The sequence below is a fragment of the Euprymna scolopes genome, chromosome 19 (assembly GCF_053919585.1).
Source record: "Euprymna scolopes isolate OS-2025 chromosome 19, ASM5391958v1, whole genome shotgun sequence".
NCBI lineage: Eukaryota > Metazoa > Mollusca > Cephalopoda > Sepiida > Sepiolidae > Euprymna > Euprymna scolopes.
The window spans coordinates 21,066,909-21,090,963 of record NC_136500.1 but is presented as its reverse complement, the minus strand read 5'-3'; the positions used below and the strand labels follow the sequence as shown (position 1 = coordinate 21,090,963).

Here is a 24,055-nt window from a genome sequence, read left to right as displayed (position 1 = left end):
GTTCAAGTGTAATGTGAACAGACATCTTGCTGCTCAACTCCCTACATAGTATCCCTGCAACTGATGTCCCCGATAGTAGCCTCCTATTTCAAAGTGGCACTGCCTTGTTTTGGGTGAAAATTGAATTGCAAAAAATCTTTTTCGTAAAAGAAAATTTTGAACAATTACTGCAAGCACGAGAGTCTATGGCAACGATAACCACCTAGTTCCAACCAGTGTCATATTCATTATTATTTACAACAGGAATATGCAACTGATTCGACCCCATGGGCCGGATTGTATTATAATTATGGGTAATAGGCCGGACGAAGGGCATTAATAAAAAAAAAAATTTTAAATAAGAAAAATTACGCTTGCAGCCCTCTGTCAATCGAAATATTTAAAATGATAATTAAAATAAATATTGAATAATTAGGAAAAACAAAAGAAAATCCAAAATTAAAAAAATACTAAAAATTTGTTTTCCTCGAGGAATGTCAAAATAGTTCAAAGTGAAGAGAATCAACAGAAGTGAAATTGATAAAATTATGACATGTTCGATTGAAAGGGTAATAGTCAGCTAACATACTTCCTAACTTCTGGTGTGTCTGCTACCAGAAGCGGTGACAAAGCAAATCAGCTTCTCTACTTTTTTTTTTCTCTCACGATTATATCTCTATGCATGTACTCTTTATTATGTTTTATTTTTCAAACATTTTTTTTTTTTTTTTTTTTAATAATTATTGAAATGTTTTTGGTTTCATTTTTTTTAAATTATTAAAAACACTTTATGCATTCTTTTTTATATAATTATTGAAAACATTTGAAAATTTTAATCAAGAACTAGTGAAATTAATTTTGCTTTTTTTTTTAAAGGATTATTGAAAGCATTTATTTTGATTGCAATAATTTTATTTCTATAGACAAAAATTAAAATAAAAAAAAAAAAATGTTTATTTTTATAATTTCATAAACATATTTCTTAGAAAATTTCAAATAAAACAAAAACTTAATTTTAACAAATTGCTTCACTGAAAAACAATAAAAATGAAGGAATTGATTTGCTTTATTACCGTTTCCAGTAGCAGACACACCGGAAGTTAGGAAGTATATTAGCTGACTATAACCTTTGAAAGTTATAGAAAATTGTACCACAAACGAACCACACACGCACACACAAATAGGTGCAAACATATACACTTACATACACATGCGGTAACATCCACACATTCATGAGACATGAAATAAAAAGCTAACCGAGACAAAATTATCTCTTGGAAGCTGCTCCCATCCAATGTCTGTTAGCGGTTGGTTCGTCAAATTGTTTCAGTTTGTGTTTCAGATTCATTTTTTTTAATAAATATAGGTGATTAAAAAAAAAAAAAAAAAAAAAAAAAGAAAAGGTGATTGGGTTTATGCAGTCAATATTCAAATTCTGCTGGAAGGATCAGAGAAAGATAACAGCTGGCCTTTCGTTGAATTTGAAAGTTTGTAAAAAATAGAGTCATTGGTTATCGAGCTCGTGGGCTGGGTTTGGCCCGCAGGTTGACAACTCTGGATTTAGACTCTTGTTGGGTTGTTTTGTGAACACGCGCACTTTTTTTTTTCCCCTCAATGAAATGAAAGGGCTGGAAGGAGGTGTTCAATTCAAAAAGTGCTTCATTTAATTTTTTTTTTTTTTTTACTGTATACATTTAATTAAATAAAACAGAGTCTTACCATCACTGGGAAAACAATGGAGATCACCTTGATACTCTTCACCGCCACCAACAATCCTAAACAAAAGACTTGAATTATCGTAAAAATATGAACCCGCATCAACTGGACATGCCTCAAATACGGAAGATCGTCTTGATATTTCTTTGGTATTATGAACAACGTCAATCTGGTCATCAGCTGAAATTTCAAAACAAATATTTCACATTTCCATTCAAGTATCATTTGAAACTTTAATGTTAAACGTATCTAGCCTATACAGTTATCTTGTCGGATTTTTAAAGTTAGACCCAAATAGCATGCAAGCTGAAAAATCAGGCTTTGCTTCTGACTAACCAATTTTCATTTGTTGCATCATGTTCTTCAATTTTATTGGGAAAAAAATTGCAAAGTGCAAGAAGCCACGTAAAGAGACAATAACACAATATTGCATTTATGCATCGTCTGAATGTTTGTCGAAGGTGGTATGAAACATGGATGTGATGAGCATCATTATGACCTCTTCTGGCAATGTGATTATGTACTTAGCTGTGATTTATATTTAAAGATACTTTATCCAGCAGAGACGACATCTAATATTAAACACTTAAATCACCTAAAAACAGCCATTACATATGATGCAACGCCAGGCGCCCAGGCTAGTCTAATGTATAAAAAGCAAAATGGGCGTGTGCGTTTGTGTATGACCGCCAAAGGCTTTTCGCGTCGGTTATATTCCGGGAAAAGTTTCTTGATATTTCCTAGATCGTAATCTCTGATTTGCAAACAGACATTGTCTATCTTCATTTTGATCGATTAGGTTTGATCAATGTGGGGGAAACCCTTCATATCAGACAAGCTGGTTTTTCCCCAATATCGTGGGGAAACATAAATAAAACGGCAGAAAGCGGCAAGCTTAACTGGCCTCTAGCCAATTATGAAAGCAACTTTCATTTCTGCGCGATTCTTAACTTAATTAACAACTTGTTCACTTATCTGCTATGGCGTAATAGTTAGCAAAAATAGTTCAATCCCACCAAACTAATTTTTTTTTTAATGATTACCTGCATATTCGCGAGAGCTGCAATTCCCATATAAAAAAACACTCCATACAACACTGGCATAGGTATAATCTGAAATTATAAGGGAATATAAATTTATGAATATGAAAGAATTTTTTTTTTCATTTACCACATTTATATTGCCATCAAAACAGATCTCCATTATTTAAATCAACATTAAAATCTTTTGAAAATTAGTAGAGCGTAAAGATCAAAGTAATGGTTTCAAATCTCTCCTCACTTAAACAGTGAAGGGGAGACCTGATTCTAGCATGCAGCAGGAAATGGAAATTTAAATCTACCACTAGGAGTTTTGCACCCAAACGTTCAATCGTGATCTTCCATAGAAGATTAACCATTGTTGCTACAAGTATATTTCCAAAAGTAAAGCTTTTTTTTTTTTTTTTTTTACTCAAAAAGCTGAAGAGCTATGAAGATGAGAGTATTACCATCAAAACGAGCAACCTTTTGTGTTCCAGAATTTTATACATAGTCATCACAATTCTTAATGCACTTTTGCCAGGAATTCAATGATGCATCTCTGCTTTTGATGCACGTCCATGACAGGCATAAGTTTCTTAGAGTCTCATACCGTCAATAATTGTAACAGAAAGATGAAACTTTTAGGTCGTGAATGCATAAGTTCAGTCATCATAACAATGCCATTTGCAATCTCGTCTGATCGATTCGTGTGAAATAAAAAATGTGAGACATTATCTTTGGAATGCCCCTTGTATATTCTCAACAGAAGGCAGCATTCTCTGTCCATGTCACTGATCCCTGGAACAGTCTGCTATTAGTGGCACCTAGGTGCCAAGTCATTTATTTAAGAGAATGGCTCAACAGTAACTTATTTACATTAATCCGCATCTATAAACCTTGTAATTTTCAATGCATGAAATTAATACTTAGTTCAGCTCTGATGCTGAAGGTATCCTGAAGGAGGATGATGTTAATGATAAAAAACAAACAACAAAGGAGAAAAAAAAGCAACAAAAGGAAAAAAAAGCAACAAAGAAAAAAAAAGCAACAAAGGAGAAAAAAAAGCAACAAAGGAGAAAAAAAAGCAACAAAGGAGAAAAAAAAGCAACAAAGGAGAAAAAAAAGCAACAAAGGAGAAAAAAAAGCAACAAAGGAGAAAAAAAAGCAACAAAGGAGAAAAAAAAGCAACAAAGGAGAAAAAAAAGCAACAAAGGAGAAAAAAAAGCAACAAAGGAGAAAAAAACAACAAAGGAAAAAAAAACAACAAAGGAAAAAAAACAACAAAGGAAAAAAAAACAACAAAGGAAAAAAAACAACAAAGGAAAAAAAAACAACAAAGGAAAAAAACAAAAAAAAACAACAAAGAAAAAAAAAACAACAAGGAGAAAAAAAGCAACAAGGAGAAAAAAAAGCAACAAGGAGAAAAAAAAGCAACAAGGAGAAAAAAAAGCAACAAGGAGAAAAAAAAGCAACAAGGAGAAAAAAAAGCAACAAGGAGAAAAAAAAGCAACAAGGAGAAAAAAAAGCAACAAGGAGAAAAAAAAGCAACAAGGAGAAAAAAAAGCAACAAGGAGAAAAAAAAGCAACAAGGAGAAAAAAAAGCAACAAAGGAGAAAAAAAAGCAACAAAGGAGAAAAAAGCAACAAAGGAAAAAAAAAAAGCAACAAAGGAAAAAAAAAAGCAACAAAGGAAAAAAAAAAGCAACAAAGGAAAAAAAAAGCAACAAAGGAAAAAAAAAGCAACAAAGGAAAAAAAAAAGCAACAAAGGAAAAAAAAAGCAACAAAGGAAAAAATGCAACAAAGGAAAAAAAAAACAACAAAGGAAAAAAAAAAGGAAAAAAAACAATGAAGGAGACCCCCCCCCCAATCTCAACATTACTGATGAGAGAGGTGGAATAAAAAATTGCAAAGATTTTTTTTAAATAATAAAAAATAGTACTATAAAGTATTTGGTCTTACCTGAAGAATTGATGTTAAAACGACAGAAACTCCACTTAAAATACCAACAAGTGTGCCAGTCACTCTCTGCTCCCTTAAATAAATTTGTATAGATTATTAAAAAAATGTTTTTAAAAATTAAAAACAAAAAAAAAAAATGCATGTCCCTTATGTACAAGTTTTTAGTTTTCCATCCTTGACATTTTTTGCCAATGCACAAGAGCCCCTCCCCACATCTTTTTTCTTTCCCTAACCTTTATCCCCTCTCTTGCATTCCATTCTAAAACAAATGGAAATTAGATTCGATTGCATCATAAATTTAACTTACGTAAATGAAACTGCAGAGTTCATAAAATAGTGCTCCGAACAAGTAGAGCTGTATTATAGTATAGATATATATTTTTTTATTGGTACAAACATTAGCCACATATGTGAATACATGTTTCAGCTGTGACTTTATTGAAAGTTCAGCTTCTTCCTAAACTTCTAACTAATTAAATGCCTAAAAAGATATTTGCTTTGTACAACATTTAATTACCATTTAAAAAAAAAAAATGGAGTCATAGTAAATCAGGGAAGAACATTAGATAGTAAAAAGAGACAAAGAATTTTTTGTCTATATTTAATAGCAAAAAGACTATGTATTCATAAAAGGTAAGCATTCTGTATTACTCATCGGTCATTAGCTATAGTTTACAAAATGACTCAAATTTTTTGTCCTTGACTTGAGCACTAGCAGTATCAGAATTTTTGTAGGAATTTTTGACACCCCTAACACGAAACTGCGAATACAATATAAAAATCTCGTAATTTCTCTGTTAAAAGTGGGTTATTTATTTTCTTTATGGATTATACTTCCAAAATAAACTATTACAGTTGTTTTAAAAGTAATAAAAATATTTTTATTTTTTTTTTAAAACAGTAATGAATTTTCCGAACTCAATATTTTTAAATTTTTAAACTCAATATTTTTAAATTTTTAAATTTTAAAAATCTATCAAAATTTTTCTATTGATTCTATTTTTACGATATTTTCAGGGTCAATGTGAAATTTTATGTTCTTTCCAATAAACCGAATATAATATTTTAGACAAACGTTTTTTTTAAATTCACGCCCCCCCATTTTCACGCCCCCCCATTTTCACGCCCCCCCCATTTTGAAATGTCTATTAAAAAGTAAATAATTAATTTATGTTTAATAGGTTTATATATCACAAATTGAAGAGAAAAGGTCAATAAATAATATATTCAAATTTAAAACAAAAAAAAAAATCAGTTTTTTAGAAATTTACCTGTAAAGTCCGAAGTTTAAAACCTTATTTTATAAGAACACATTTTTTCTTTTTGTCTTTTTTTTTTTTTTTTTAATGAAACCTTGGTCCTTGCTCCTTTAATTGAAAAAAAAATTAGGGCTTGAATTACATTTTTCGAGGAGTTATAAGCTTAGAAAGATAGGGGGTCGAATAATTTACGCCTCTCATTTTGAAATGTCTATTAAAAAGTAAATAATTAATTTATGTTTAATAGGTTTATATATCACAAATTGAAGAGAAAAGGTCAATAAATAATATATTCAAATTTAAAACAAAAAAAAAAAAAACAGTTTTTTAGAAATTTACCTGTAAAGTCCGAAGTTTAAAACCTTTTTAAAAAAAAAAAAACACATTGTTTTGTTTTGTTTTTTTTTTTAAATAAAACCTTGGTCCTTACTCCTTTAATTGAAAAAAAAAATTAGGGCTTGAATTACATTTTTCGAGGAGTTATAAGCTTGGAAAGATGGGGTGGAATTATTCACTATTTTCACGAAATTTCTGACACTGCTACTTGAGCACTACAATTTCAAACGCAAATTTATCTACTCTCAGGATAGTGTTCTTGAAGTCCATCAAAAAAGACCAAGCTATATCACCCACACACTGTTCCACAGCTTTTCAATTTATGCATGAGATTATGTCATGGTTTTGTGTCATATATGGCATAATCACGTTGGTACACCGGTTCTCATTAGTTAAGCAACGTTGTGCTAGGTAAATACCAGATGGGTAACCAAGAGAAACAGAGAGCGGGAGAGACGAAAGAGAAACAGAGAGCGGGAGCGACGAAAGAGAAACACAGAGCGGGAGCGACGAAAGAGAAACACAGAGGGGGGGGAGACGAAAGAGAAACACAGAGGGGGGGGGGGAGACGAAAGAGAAACACAGAGGGGGGGGGGAGACGAAAGAGAAACACAGAGGGGGGGGGGAGACGAAAGAGAAACACAGAGGGGGGGGGGAGACGAAAGAGAAACACAGAGGGGGGGGGGAGACGAAAGAGAAACACAGAGGGGGGGGGGAGACGAAAGAGAAACACAGAGGGGGGGGGGAGACGAAAGAGAAACACAGAGGGGGGGGGGAGACGAAAGAGAAACACAGAGGGGGGGGGGAGACGAAAGAGAAACAGAGAGGGGGGGAGACGAAAGAGAAACAGAGAGGGGGGGAGACGAAAGAGAAACAGAGAGGGGGGGAGACGAAAGAGAAACAGAGAGGGGGGGAGACGAAAGAGAAACAGAGAGGGGGGGAGACGAAAGAGAAACAGAGAGGGGGGGAGACGAAAGAGAAACAGAGAGGGGGGGAGACTAAAGAGAAACAGAGAGGGGGGGAGACTAAAGAGAAACAGAGAGGGGGGGGAGACTAAAGAGAAACAGAGAGGGGGGAGACGAAAGAGAAACAGAGAGGGGGGGAGACTAAAGAGAAACAGAGAGGGGGGGAGACGAAAGAGAAACAGAGAGGGGGGGAGACGAAAGAGAAACAGAGAGGGGGGAGACGAAAGAGAAACAGAGAGGGGGGGAGACGAAAGAGAAACAGAGAGGGGGGGAGACGAAAGAGAAACAGAGAGGGGGGGAGACGAAAGAGAAACAGAGAGGGGGGGAGACGAAAGAGAAACAGAGAGGGGGGGAGACGAAAGAGAAACAGAGAGGGGGGGAGACGAAAGAGAAACAGAGAGGGGGGGAGACGAAAGAGAAACAGAGAGGGGGGGAGACGAAAGAGAAACAGAGAGGGGGGGAGACGAAAGAGAAACAGAGAGGGGGGGAGACGAAAGAGAAACAGAGAGGGGGGGAGACGAAAGAGAAACAGAGAGGGGGGGAGACGAAAGAGAAACAGAGAGGGGGGGAGACGAAAGAGAAACAGAGAGGGGGGGAGACGAAAGAGAAACAGAGAGGGGGGGAGACGAAAGAGAAACAGAGAGGGGGGGAGACGAAAGAGAAACAGAGAGGGGGGGAGACGAAAGAGAAACAGAGAGGGGGGGAGACGAAAGAGAAACAGAGAGGGGGGGAGACGAAAGAGAAACAGAGAGGGGGGGGAGACGAAAGAGAAACAGAGAGGGGGGGGGAGACGAAAGAGAAACAGAGAGGGGGGGGAGACGAAAGAGAAACAGAGAGGGGGGGGAGACGAAAGAGAAACAGAGAGGGTGGGAGACGAAAGAGAAACAGAGAGGGGGGGAGACGAAAGAGAAACAGAGAGGGGGGGAGACGAAAGAGAAACAGAGAGGGGGGGAGACGAAAGAGAAACAGAGAGGGGGGGAGACGAAAGAGAAACAGAGAGGGGGGGAGACGAAAGAGAAACAGAGAGGGGGGGAGACGAAAGAGAAACAGAGAGGGGGGGAGACGAAAGAGAAACAGAGAGGGGGGGAGACGAAAGAGAAACAGAGAGGGGGGGAGACGAAAGAGAAACAGAGAGGGGGGGAGACGAAAGAGAAACAGAGAGGGGGGGAGACGAAAGAGAAACAGAGAGGGGGGGAGACGAAAGAGAAACAGAGAGGGGGGGAGACGAAAGAGAAACAGAGAGGGGGGGAGACGAAAGAGAAACAGAGAGGGGGGGAGACGAAAGAGAAACAGAGAGGGGGGGAGACGAAAGAGAAACAGAGAGGGGGGGAGACGAAAGAGAAACAGAGAGGGGGGGAGACGAAAGAGAAACAGAGAGGGGGGGAGACGAAAGAGAAACAGAGAGGGGGGGAGACGAAAGAGAAACAGAGAGGGGGGGAGACGAAAGAGAAACAGAGAGGGGGGGAGACGAAAGAGAAACAGAGAGGGGGGGAGACGAAAGAGAAACAGAGAGGGGGGGAGACGAAAGAGAAACAGAGAGGGGGGGAGACGAAAGAGAAACAGAGAGGGGGGGAGACGAAAGAGAAACAGAGAGGGGGGGAGACGAAAGAGAAACAGAGAGGGGGGGAGACGAAAGAGAAACAGAGAGGGGGGGAGACGAAAGAGAAACAGAGAGGGGGGGAGACGAAAGAGAAACAGAGAGGGGGGGAGACGAAAGAGAAACAGAGAGGGGGGGAGACGAAAGAGAAACAGAGAGGGGGGGAGACGAAAGAGAAACAGAGAGGGGGGGAGACGAAAGAGAAACAGAGAGGGGAGACGAAAGAGAAACAGAGAGGGGAGACGAAAGAGAAACAGAGAGGGGAGACGAAAGAGAAACAGAGAGGGGAGACGAAAGAGAAACAGAGAGGGGAGACGAAAGAGAAACAGAGAGGGGAGACGAAAGAGAAACAGAGAGGGGAGACGAAAGAGAAACAGAGAGGGGAGACGAAAGAGAAACAGAGAGGGGAGACGAAAGAGAAACAGAGAGGGGAGACGAAAGAGAAACAGAGAAAGATAAGTGAAAAAGGGAAAAGGAAAAAAAGATTCCATTTACCTAACTCCCAAGAAAGTGGGCCGTTCACCTGGTGCATTACACTGAGATTCCTTCTTTAAACTCATGATGTGGGCCAAAGCAGAGACGGTTGCAGCAACATACCAGGGCAAACCAACTACAGAACAAACTGCTACCAAAATGGCAACTATTAACATGTCAAGATGGTAGCCTCCTCCTTTCTGAATAGTAAAGAAAATGGAAATAACATTGTAGCTTCTCTTTATTAATAAGATAGTATGACATTTCTTATATGCATGCAGTTATCGCCTCTACACTACTTAAAACATTATTTGATCACTGATCAATTATTTAGCGAAATTAAAAAGCAATGCAATAACCTAAACTATAAACAGAAATTGAACAAAATCATCTTGAAGAAAATAATTTAAGAAATTGAATCAACTGGTATATTGGTAAACAAAAAAAAAGGTTCATTTTAATTTTTTGTTTATAAAACTCCTTAACATTTGAACTGAATTTGGATGCATTTAAACTGTTACATAGAAAATCATTTTTGGCTTTGGTATTCTTAAATCCTCATAAACCATAAAAATGAAAGCTTTAGAATGTATTTCCATCCAATCAGTTCATAGAGATTAAAACATTACCATAATAAAAGTACCTATACTTTTGTGAGAATTTAGTTGACTTAATGACCAAACAATATTATAATTGTTAAATTTATTATTTACAAAATCCTATTTAGGAAAAACAAGTTGGTATAAAAACTGGATGAATAGTAAATATAGACAAAAGTAAACTGAACACAAGGACCTTAGTATCGTACAATAAATTTAAAAAGTCTGCTATAATTTCTTCATCCATCTTACTATTTGCTCTATGCAGTGATTTATAAAGTGGTTTTAGCTTTGCTATTTAATTTATGTACATTTTTATCTGCATAGCAAATTTGCACAAAATTTTATTTTAGAATTTTAAATTAAGGGAAAAATAAGGAAAAAAAAACATTTTTTTTGTAATTAAAAGAAAACAAAAAACAAAACACAAAAAAAAACTAAGAAAACTTTAGTATTCAGGATTTCCTTGGCCTTTTAGCTAGGAGCAAAAGTACAATATCCACTCAGATTTAGATTCTGCACTGCCGCTGAAGTCCTTCTCAACCGAGGGCGAGATATCGGAAGCTGATCAAATTCTTGAATAGTTACCTTCAGTTTGTTTTCTCTGCGGTTGACGATGACACTGGTAATTTGTTGATCAAGAAAAATCAAGATGGTTGCCAACAAGGCTGGAAGTATGGATGCAATATATAACCACCAGGGGTTTTTGGTACTGATGGGGTTAATCACCCAACTTCTCTTGGTAGGGTCAGTTGGTTGGAACTGAGATGGAACAACCAATTTGGGCGTATCCAACCCAACTGCAGAATCAACGGCTGACATCACGATTATTGCAATAAATACAGAGAAATCACTGACAGTTTGTCTCACCTGAAGAGGAAAAAAATTGTTAAGACTACTAGAGAAACCAAGATAAAAATTTGTAATATTTGATAATTTAAAATACTTTTTGAGAGTTCATATTAGAGTTATGCAATTTCCCATTTTTAAAACAATTTGTGAATTTCTACCAGGCTTGTGGATTCTGATCTTTTAACATTACAGGAGTGACTCGTAATTGAGCATCAGGAATACTGGTTCCGGTGTGAATATTATATATATATATATATACACGATAAGTCTAGAAGTGTAAGCCATTTTGAGTTTCAGAACAGTTTCAGATGGTTCGCTGTTACACACAAGTCCTGGGAGGTGACGTGTTTGTAGTAGACAGTTCCACAGAACTAAATATTCTTACCGTGTCGAAACCCGGGAAAAGAACATGTGAAATTGCTCCAGAAAAGGTTTAATATTTATGAAGCAATTCTGGTTTCTGATTGGTTGGTAGCAGAACGTGAATTAATTTGATTCGTCAGTTCTTAGCAGCATCGTTTATAAATAGAATCGTCCGACTGTGTGGGATCATACCCCATTACAACTCCAAAATATTGCAAAAATAAGTAATGCCCCTGACCCACTTTCAGTTGTCTGATCTAGCTGAAATTTTGCATGTGCAATGATTTATATCCCTACAGGTTATGTAGCAAATTACAGCTCTGAACTAATTGTGGTTTCTGTTTTACAGGTGTTTGAACTGAGGTGTGAAATGGAGCCTGTTTAATGTCAAGCAGTGATCCGGTTTTTGTATTTGAAAGGACGCACACCACAGGAGACTTTTGATGAAATGAAAGAAACTTATGATGATAATGCCCCATCATATGACCTTGTAAAACGCTGGCATCGTAAATTCAAACATGGCCGGAAGTCTGCGGAAACAGCTCCCAGATTTAATCGTTCCCCTTCTGCCATTCATGAGGCATCTGTCCGTCAAGTTGAGGCTGCCATTTTGAAAGATCGGCGCATTACTATTCGCCAAATAGCCTAAGATGTCAAGATTAATACAGGGTCTGTGGAAACTATCATTCATGACCATTTGCATAAGGTATCTGCCAGATGGATTCCCAGGTTGCTCACACCATTCCAGAAGCGAGAATGCGTTGAGTGCTCGAGGATGAATTTGGAGATGTGCCAAGAAGAGGAGTCAAAGTTTTTCAAAAGACTGATTATACAGGATGAAACCTGGGTCCATCACCATGATCCAGAGACCAAAGCCCAGTCAATGCAGTGGAAGCACTTGGACTCACCACCTCCAAAGAAGGCAAGGGTGCAGCCCTCCGCTGACAAGGTCATGCTCACAGTCTTCTGGGACCAGGACGGAGTAGTGATGACAGATTTCCTGGCAAAGGGTACCACAATTACAGGAGCCTATTATGCTTCACTTTTGAGGAAATTAAGAGAAGCTATCAAAATCAAAAGGCGGGGCAAGATTAGCAAAGGTACCCTCCTCCTGCAGGACAACGCTCCAGTCCACAACTTGCATGTCACCAGATCAGAAGCATGGGCGTGTGGTTATGAAATTCTTCCCCATCCTCCCTACTATCCTGACCTTGCATCCTCTGACTTTCACCTCTTCCCAGCCATGAAGTTGTTTTTGAAAGGAAAGCGTTTACCAGATGATGCAGCCTTGATTTCTGAAGTCACGTCGTGGTTGGAGGACCAACCTGGGGTGTTCTACAAAAACGGTCTCTAGAGCTGCATCAAACGATAGAAGAAATGCATAACTCTGGATGGTTCCTATGTAGAACAAGACTAATAACTGTGCCAAGTTTTGTTCCTCTACTGCTATGAGAAGTGCGTCAAGGGCATTACTTATTGCACGCCCCTCATTATATATATATATATACACACACACACACACACGGTATCATTTTCTTTCTTTATACAAACATTGACTACATACATATTTCAGCTGTAATTTCTCTTGAAATCAGCATCATCATGTCACTCATCTCAACTAGTTTCAAATACAAATTTGCATATGAAACTAGTTGAGACCAGTGGACTGATGACATCGAATTTCCAAATAAATCACAGCTGAAACATGTATGCATATATGTAACCAATGTTTGTATAAATAAAGACAATTAAATAATGATACAGCTCTAGTTGTTATTAAGCACTATGTTATAAACAATTTTATTAGATTAACATCTAGATACTCCAACACACACACACACACACACACACATACATATATATATATATATATTCAGTCAATAGTAATGAAAAGTTTACCCCATAAAAGCAAGTGTAGTTGGTTGGTTGTTTTTGTTTTATGGCATATCAACCCTTTTCAGGTTATTTAATGCCGAATCCAGTTATTTTGAAGAAAAATTTTTTAATAGAATATTTGTTGTTTTCAAGTCGGTTTCTATTTAACCCATAGTTGGGACCCTAACAGGTACTACCACTCCCGGTCAGAGTGGACCTGTGAGCAATGGCAATTAAAGGGTGGCTCCACACTCCCCAAAGCCCGCAAGCTGGGGCCTCTACACTGGATATAGTTTAAGGTCATATCCAAGACCAAAAGCAAGTGTAAACTTAAAACTAATATAAATATTAATATTTATATAGCAATCCCAACCAAATAAAAAAAGCTCAATACAAACACAATAAGAGAGCTTTTCATAGGGAAAAGAAATCCAGACTAAACTAAATTTACAAGAAAATTTATTGTTCAACAGAATACTCCAAATAATATTTTAAGAAATCCTTAATCTTGAGTTTCAGAGAAAAAAAAGATATTAGCAAATTACTAATATAGAATTTATTGGTTATAGCATTAAATGAAACAACACTTTATGAAAATCATAAAATGCAAAAAAATTTCCTTGAAAATTAAATCAATAGCTTTGATTTATTATATATATATATATATGAGTAAAAATAAAATAAAAATACAAGCGATGGTTGAGATTATTTGAGAAGGAAAACCGAGAATGAATCAAATAGTAATCAACGTTTCGTTAAATTACTGTACACGCAATAACCCTCATCCCTGAGTGGTCTTCGGGCCTTGATAAGTGGTGACCCCTATGTAAAAAAAGTTAGACATAAGAATTAGTGAACATAAAAGAAACAAAGAATGGAAATTCCTTAAATGCACTTTTCTGCCATTGTGCTGGACATGATCACTTGTTTAACTTTGATCATGCAAAAATTATCAAATCCGTTGTAGATAGAGCTAAACGAAGACTTCTAGAATCAGCACTTATTTCAAATACTACCACCATCACGCAAAGAAAAGGTTTCTACAATTTAGCCCCTATTATAGGAAATATAATAATCAGACAGCAAAATATGAATACAGATCCTGGATAATCAGTCTATATGTCCTTAACCGCCTCTCATAATTTAAACAAAATAAAATAAAAATAAATAAATAAATAAATAATATGCATGTACTTATGCATTTGAATAATCGTTTTAATGTGTATATATAAGCATAGAATAATCCAACCTTTCCGCATGTACATTTATAGTTTCGGCCCAGAATGGGAAGGACTTTAAGATTTTTTCCTTTTTCACTCGCATATGGCCTGTAATTGTTTTTTTTCTACATTTTTCCTACAAAATCCTGATGATGTCCCCTGAAATAGGGACGAAACGTTGATTACTATTTTATTAGTTCTCGGTTTTCCTTCTCAAATAACACACATATATGTGATAGTTCCTTCAGTCTTGGATACCCACTATAAGGATACCTGCACATGGAATTTTGTGACAAGAGTTGTGTCATCTCCAACCACACCTCTCCAGAGTCGGCATTACTAAATACCAGTGACAGCGATAATTGGAGGTTCAGGATAACTACAAACAGTGCCAAGATAAGCGGAGAGCACATACAACACCTAGAATTCCAATCTGGTACTAGCCTGGCTCAACATTGCTTAACTTAAGTGATCTGATGAGAACTGATGTGTCAATGCCATATATATACATATATAGTAATTTATAAAATATATATATATATATAGTAATTTATAATATATATATATATATATAGTGATTTATAATATATATATATATAGTAATTTATAAAATATATATATATATAGTAATTTATAAAATATATATATATATAGTAATTTATAAAATATATATATATATAGTAATTTATAAAATATATATATATATATATATAGTAATTTATAAAATATATATATATATATATATAGTAATTTATAAAATATATATATATATAGTAATTTATAAAATATATATATATAGTAATTTATAAAATATATATATATAGTAATTTATAAAATATATATATATAGTAATTTATAATATATATATATATAGTAATTTATAATATATACTAGACCACCCGTAACCCGTTGGGTCAGTACGTTATATTAGCTATGGAATTCATGTATGAGCGTGACACTTGTGGCATAAAGAAAATAGTTTTTTTTTACATAACAGAAGCATTTCTATGAAAGTATATTAAAATGAAAAAAGAATATAGATAGATTTCTATGAGTCGTTCTGTTTATTATAATTGTTATTTTTTTTTAAATTACAGTCACTGAATTATAAGTGGTTGGTCATACTTATGCACTGAACAGGTATCATAATCCTTATTATAGTTAAATTCAAATTTTGATATATCATCTTTTAAATGAAATTGTTAGTTGAAAGTACAGAATAATAAAAAAAAACACTCTCCACATGTTAATAATGGCTTTTTAAATAGAAAATGAAAATAAAATGTAACTTTTTTCATTTAATTTAAGCAAACATTCAGTACCCATTGTGTAAAGGAAAACACTATTTAATGTAATAGAAATGTGTGCATTTACCGATTCAGCTTTCCGTTTGGAAATGTAAGCAGACGACTTTAAAAAACATGGGAAGAAGAAAAAGAAATATTTTTGTAATAACGCCCTCTAGTAAAAAGGTCTGCATTAGTTAAGGGGGATAACTCTATCCAGTTTTACATCGGTTACCTTTTTCTCTCTCTCACACATACACGTAACTATTTCTCGCGTACGTAACGAAAACAGGGAGTAGGAGTGTTGAAATCTATGAGAGTGAAAGTGAGAGGTGTTTTCTTTGAAACTGCGACAGACTTCACGAAGTTGAATGTTTTTAGCCGTTAAAAAAAAAAAAAAAACTACGGCTGATTTTATAAAATTATTTATTTATAATGACATGAATTAAAGATTTCTCGCGTACGTAACGAAAACAGAGGGAGTAGGAGTGTTGAAAAAAAACAAAAAACTATTTGATCAAATTAAATGAAATTGTTTGTATTAAAAGCGATATAAAAATTCCGGAATTGGAATAACGGATTGAAGACGTTGCTATTTACGCATGCGCAACCGGATGTTGAAAACCGGAAATCTGATTGCAAACATACAAGACCCATAGACTTTTAGTATTATATAGATATAGTAATTTATAATATATATATATAGTGATTTATAATATATATATATAGTAATTTATAATATATATATAGTAATTTATAATATATATATAGTAATTTATAATATATATATAGTAATTTATAATATATATATATAGTAATTTATAATATATATATATAGTAATTTATAATATATATATATAGTAATTTATAATATATATATATAGTAATTTATAATATATATATATAGTAATTTATAATATATATATATATAGTAATTTATAATATATATATATATATAGTAATTTATAATATATATATATATAGTAATTTATAAAATATATATATATATATATATAGTAATTTATAAAATATATATATATATATATATATAGTAATTTATAAAATATATATATATATATATAGTAATTTATAAAATATATATATATATATATATATATATAGTAATTTATAAAATATATATATATATATAGTAATTTATAAAATATATATATATATATAGTAATTTATAAAATATATATATATATATAGTAATTTATAAAATATATATATATATATATATATAGTAATTTATAAAATATATATATATATATAGTAATTTATAAAATATATATATATAGTAATTTATAAAATATATATATATAGTAATTTATAAAATATATATATATATATAGTAATTTATAAAATATATATATATATATAGTAATTTATAAAATATATATATATATATAGTAATTTATAAAATATATATATATAGTAATTTATAATATATATATATATATATAGTAATTTATAATATATATATATATATATAGTAATTTATAAAATATATATATATATATATAGTAATTTATAAAATATATATATATAGTAATTTATAAAATATATATATATATATATATAGTAATTTATAAAATATTAAGCTACACTGAATATTCTGCGTTTCATCCACTCTAGGATTTCTCAGGCTTATGCGCGAATTCTGTGGTTGTTTATCGTTTTTATATGGTCCTCTTCTATTGAGGATTTAGTTAGCCAATCAGCTTTCTAGTATGCACCGCGCCCTTTCCTATCAGCCAATGGGCATGCATTTTATCGAACAAAGGATCTGTTTTAAAACTAGGTTAGTGGTTTAAGGCAGACATTTTCTTTTTTTTTTGTTATTAGTTTATATATAAAATATACATATGTGTACATACATATATGCACATATATATATATACATATGTGTGATCGTTTATGTATATTCATGTTTATTTAATTTATTTATTTGTTTATTTTCTATTGTTTTTGTTAGTTTTAAAACTATTTTGTATCGCTATCCTAGAGTAAATTTTATTTTGTGAACACAGTTATTTGCTATTTCTCTTCTACAGTTTAATAGATTTTGGGGTTCTTTAAAGTACAGGATAGCAAATTTTTCATGAAGGCATAATTTACATGGGTCGTCTAAATGCCTATACGTGGTAGCTTGTCTTATTATTTTCCATTCGACTACTGGCGAATGTCCGCTTTCTTTGAGTTCCCAGTATTTATTCACTAGTGTTGTTTTTATACAGTGTTTTTTATTGTTGAATGTACTTTTGTGGTCATAGTATCGGGTTTTGAAATCTAAGGAAGTCATGCCTACGTAATATTTCTTGTTATTCGGGTTTTCTTTCGCAAATATTGTTGCCTGATAAACTACGCTTTTTGTTAGACATTTATTTTGAACTGGGCAAAGTGTGCGGTGTCTATACATAAACGATCACACATATATGTATGTATATATATATATATATATGTCTATATATGTGCATATATGTATGTACACATATTTATATATAAACTAACAAAAAAAAAAAAAAGAAAGAAAATGTCTGCCTCAAACCACTAAGCTAGTTTTAAAACAGATCTTTTGTTCGATAAAATGCATGCCCATTGGCTGATAGGAAGGGGCGCGGTGGATACTAGAAAGCTGATTGGCTAACTAAATCCTCAATAGAAGAGGACCATATAAAAACGATAAACAACCACAGAATTTGCGCATAAGCCTGAGGAATCCTAGAGTGGATGAAATGCAGAATATTCAGTGTAGCTTAATCGCCATATATATATTACAAATTACTAACTAGCTCTACCTACGTATTGAGCACTTTTAAAGTAAATACTTCAAGTTTACGCATAAATCTATACTTTCGTATATTAATTTATGTGAGTAAATGAAGTAGTTATATATATATATATATATATATATATTGCACATACACTAACAAGTCACCACGTATCACAGTTAAAAGCCATTAGAGTAATTTTTCCACAATTATAAAACCTGATGAATGATAGTTAAATTTACAAAAAAAGAAAACATTCAAGATGGCCGCTATCAATTATGCAAATTATATTAGACTGATTTGTATATTTTGAAAACAGATCAAACATGCAGCAATATTTATATTCGTTAAAAATTTCCAATCAGATATATGTACTACATATTCCGTGTCGCAACCATTTCCTCTGGAGTATATGATCTTCTTGGATTAGATCCACTGTCTACTCACCAAAATGTAACTGTTCTTCTGTCGCTTACAGATTATTTCACCGTTCTTGCCCCACTGCAATGTTTAAATACCGCTCTGTGCTGTGGCTGAACAAACCAAATTGCAACGGTATACATTAACATTAAATCCTCTGCATAATCACACCAGTGTTTGCTAAGAGATGGCAATCTCCTTTCACAATGTGTTCTGCAGTCTTGAATGTGTTGCCTCAGAATTGTGTGAATGAACATGTATCACTGTCACATTTTTCAGAGTTCTGTATTGTCTAACTATTGTGATGTTTCCTAAGTTTTATGCATTCCCTTATTAGCTTGGTATCCTCTGTCTATTCTTAACGGGTTTATAACTATGGTTTAATGATAATAATAATAATAATAACAACAATAATAATAACAATAATAACAATAACAACAATAATAATAACAATAACAACAATAATAATAACAATAATAACAATAACAACAATAACAACAACAATAACAATAACAACAATAACAATAATAACAATAACAATAATAACAATAACAACAATAACAATAATAACAATAACAATAATAACAATAACAACAATAACAATAATAACAATAATAACAATAATAATAATAACAATAACAATAACAATAATAACAATAATAATAATAATAATAATAACAACAACAATAATAACAATAATAATAATAACAATAATAATAATAATAATAACAATAACAACAATAACAATAATAATAATGATAATAACAATAATAATAATAACAATAATAATAATAATAATAATAATAATAATAATAATAACAATAATATTAATAACAATAATAATAATATTAATAACAATAATAATAATAACAATAATAATAATAATAATATTAATAATAATAACAATAATAATAACAATAATAATAATAATAATAATAATAATAATAATAATGATAATAATGATAATAATAATAATAATGATAATAATAATAATAATAATAATAAAAGTGATATTATCTTTAATTCAGATCTTTCTAATTAGACTATGAAAAAAAAAATCAACTCTTACATATCTGGCTAATAAAGATGAAATTTTATACCATTAAAAAAAAAATCAACTCTTACATATCTGGCTAATAAAGATGAAATTTTATACCATTAAAAAAAAAAATCAACTCTTACATATCTGGCTAATAAAGATGAAATTTTATACCATTAAAAAAAAAAAAATCAACTCTTACATATCTGGCTAATAAAGATGAAATTTTATACCATTAAAAAAAAAAAATCAACTCTTACATATCTGGCTAATAAAGATGAAATTTTATACCATTAAAAAAAAAAAATCAACTCTTACATATCTGGCTAATAAAGATGAAATTTTATACCATTAAAAAAAAAAATCAACTCTTACATATCTGGCTAATAAAGATGAAATTTTATACCATTAAAAAAAAAAAATCAACTCTTACATATCTGGCTAATAAAGATGAAATTTTATACCATTAAAAAAAAAAAAATCAACTCTTACATATCTGGCTAATAAAGATGAAATTTTATACCATTAAAAAAAAAAAAATCAACTCTTACATATCTGGCTAATAAAGATGAAATTTTATACCATTAAAAAAACCCTTTGCAGTTATTTAGAACTGTACAGGTTCTTTTTTGAGAGATGCAGGATTAAAGTTACTTACAATTGTTGGGAAACAAGGACCATTCCGAAACATCTTCACTGCCATAGAAATGGTAAATGTTCCGAGGAATAACAAGATGCTCATGAGAAACACGTTATCCTTGTATTTCACCGGGTTGCAGCCATCACCAACAAGTGTTCCATTCATCTGTATGCAGGCAGTTTTGTTGAAGAAATCAGACCAATTTCCGGCCTTGAAAAGGCAGGAACAGTTTGAGGAAATGGCTATATTTGGGTGCAAATTCATTGGTGCGACGTCACTTCCAATGTGGGCGAGCTTCTCAAATGCTTCGATGATGAAAATGATCGCAATCAGACAGGCAAAACTTTCCTCTGTGAAACGCGTGATGTATTTCACAAGCGTGCTAAGGTCAAAGGCCACTATGATTAGGAGAAGAAACGTCGTCCACATACCAATCCAAAATCTCACAGGCATGAAATCCCAGTCATTGTTTCTGAACAGAAAAAAAAAAATGAAAATTTTAATTAAGTAAAAACTAAGAGCATTACACAAACTAAGCACACATTTACAAGTTAGATGTCCATATATGATTAAATATTGGTATATAGAAGATTAATTACTAAACTAATTAACTGATCATTATAAATTTTGGAATATAGTTGCTTGACATAAGAGAGGGTAATGATGTGGGCTATATTTAGTTTTAAGTTTCAAATTCAAATACCTTGGATGTTTTTTTTTAAATTTTAGCAATATTGATTGAATTTCAGTTTCTTTGGAGTATTTTAAAGGGTGTAAGTTAGGGGGAACAATATTGAAACTAATATTTGAAAATTAAAAAATTTCAGATTTGCATTGAATTTGATCTATAGTCATCTGACTCGAATTAAGCAAGATTCCCTGTATCAAACAAAACAGATTTATTATAATCTGTAGATATAGCATAGTCGTAAAGCATTCGGCTACAGATTGAATGATTCCCCTGTTAAAGCCAGAGTGTAGCTCACCATTTTATTTTTTCTTATAGAGTTCAATTCATGATAAAAGAAGCAGTGCCATTTAAAATCGCTGCAAATCATTTCTTTGTTTGCATATTTTAAAACTAAACATTATTCAGAAGTGACCTTTCAAGGGCATTCATCGTCAAACCCAATTGTCAGCTGATGTGATATTGTAAAGCACAAACACAGAATTTGATGAACGACATCATATTTTTTTAATGAATTAGTCAACCGGTGAACTTATTCCTCATAATAAATAATAATCAATAGATGATTGATTTTATAATACATATGCAATCTGCATAAATTAAAATTTCATGTTTAAGCACTTTGTATGACCAGGCAATGCCAGGCTGCCAGCTAGTATGTGTGTGTGTGGTGTGTGTGTGGATTTGAATTCTATTAGTGGCTTCAAAATCAATATTCTACCATCATATCCAAGTGGATAGCATAATTGGCGTATTGTTAAACAATTAAACCATCATCATTCCAGGCTTTGAAAAGATCACCAGAACTGACAAATCGATTGGAAATAAGGATCCTGCTAAGCTGAAGTTGATCTCGAGTTTTAGTCGTGTGCTTGGAAATGCAGTTGAAGTTCTTTGAACAAGTTAATCTTGTTAATCTTGGAGGTGGCAAATGAGCATTCCACCTGGACAGCAATTTCATTTTAAGTCATGCCAACTCAACATAATGCACTAAATAGAGTTCTATTCGTTCACATACCCTCAACTATTTCCAGGGGACTGAGTGACAATATGTTGACCGTATAATTTATCGCTTTTTGCACAAAAATTTTGACTTCAAGAATATTCATGAAATGATCGCAGATACACATTAAGAGTAGATTCAAAATTCATCTAAGTGAAATACATGTTCTTGCGGGGCTTCTCAAACTGTTCTCTTCTGCACATGAATTCAAATGAAGGTTTTATTTATTTTTCTTTAAATTGCAATAAGTAAAAGAAAATTATTCAGATTAATAATTAATATCGGCTAAGAAATAGAAATGCTTTTAGTAATAAAAAAACAATTGTTTAGTGCGAAAAGTGAAGCCAGAAAGATGGCATAAAACTGAACCACTTTACCACCAAGCAAACTGAAGTATTTTCTTTTTAATCTACTTAGTGTTTTACAAATTTGGTATCTCAGCATAGACCTAAACTAGTCTGATTGTCTAAAAATAAGTTCTAATAATGAAAAATTAAAACAAAGAATGTTAATATGCACGATAGGATTTAAAAATAAATAAATAAAATAAAAAGTTACCATGACTTATTTTCATGTTTTTTTTGTTTTTTATTTTTTTACTAGTTCAGATTATTATATGTTGCTCAGTCAGCTAGAAAAGGAATGCTGAAATCGTTAGAACATTTGTTTCTAATGTTATCTCTATATGCCTTCAGTTTTGAATAACGTTATATTTTAGCAATCATACAAGAATTGACATCGAGAAGAACATTGGTTCGAAGATGCCAATTATAAATTTGTGGTTGGTTTGGTCCCCAATCACAGTACCCGATTTTGCTTTCCCTACATTTATCAAATTGATATTATATATAAGTAGACATTTTGTCTGTCGATGACATTTTTTCATTGGTTACAATTTTATAGCTTTAGCATCATGTCAGATTGGACTTGCATAACATTTCAAAAAATGAAATCAAACATAAGCAAAAATAAATGTGTAAACATTATCAATAACATTGGAAATTGTTTTAATAATCCCAAACAATTTGTTTTAGCTATGCATTAGCATTAAACATTTATAATTTGGAGCCCACAAGTCAACTAGTCACAGTCTCTGTGGATACCCTTAATGATGCATCATTGTCACTTTCGTCTTAGATGAAAGGCAGCATTCTCTACCTGTGTTTCTGCTTCCTGAAAGCCTGCCAGAGAAGATCATGATGATGCATATCATGTCCAGGTTTTAAAGTCACTTTAGATATTTTGCAAAACCTTGCATTGTGACTATATGACATATTCAGAAGACATCGTAGATGTAATAGCTTTCAATTTTCTTTTTTTTACACTTTGCTTTGTTTTTTTACTTTATTCAATTGATTACTCTTATTTTAAAACAAAAACCAAGCAAAAACCATGAAAGTTATTTGAAAACTATGAATTATTCCATTTTCACTGGATTAACGTTGTTTTTAACCAAATTGATCATTATATCAGAGTTCTGAATTGACAACATTTGAACAATTGAATCCTTTGAATCACAATATTTAAAAAAATCGATCCCAAATCCAAAAATTACCTGCATGTATTGTAGATGATGGTTTCCAATACTAACATTGGTCCTGTACTGCCCAAAATATTCAGAGGTTGTCCAGAAAATAGAGAAAATACAACACCTGTAAGAGCAGCCGTTAATATACACTCCATTGTTCCCTGGGAGGAGGGGAAAAAAACAAACAAACAAAAGTTGAAATAAAATTTGAGAGAAAATAAAATTTAAATGTTCAAATTTAACAGACTTATCGATTTGTATCCCACTGTTGCCCAGGAAGTAACGAGAATCCTTCTGCTCCCAAAACCCTGTCATTTTTAGTTTATTTTTTCAAATTCTAAAATGAAAACATCTTTGTTGTTTAAGGATATCCAGTGTGAACGTTGGCCCTACAATATTCTCAAAATTCTTAATACAGAATTATGACCGCCACCGTATTGATTACCAAATTTTACTTCAGAAAA

General features: G+C 32.5%; 1 protein-coding gene across 5 annotated transcripts in view; it reads right to left on the bottom strand.

Moving 5' to 3' along the window:
- The window catches only part of LOC145303479 (sodium-driven chloride bicarbonate exchanger-like), a 492,397-nt gene that overhangs the window by 32,404 nt on the left and 435,938 nt on the right, over positions 1–24,055 (bottom strand). For all 5 annotated transcript variants that reach the window (XM_080144835.1, XM_080144836.1, XM_080144838.1 and 2 more), the window contains 7 exons: positions 23,619–23,752; positions 20,391–20,844; positions 10,495–10,776; positions 9,329–9,507; positions 4,677–4,749; positions 2,739–2,807; positions 1,699–1,875 (listed from right to left, as the gene is read on the bottom strand). In XM_080144835.1, coding sequence (XP_080000961.1) covers positions 1,699–1,875; positions 2,739–2,807; positions 4,677–4,749; positions 9,329–9,507; positions 10,495–10,776; positions 20,391–20,844; positions 23,619–23,752 — 1,368 coding nt within the window. The remainder of the gene's footprint in view (positions 1–1,698; positions 1,876–2,738; positions 2,808–4,676; positions 4,750–9,328; positions 9,508–10,494; positions 10,777–20,390; positions 20,845–23,618; positions 23,753–24,055) is intronic.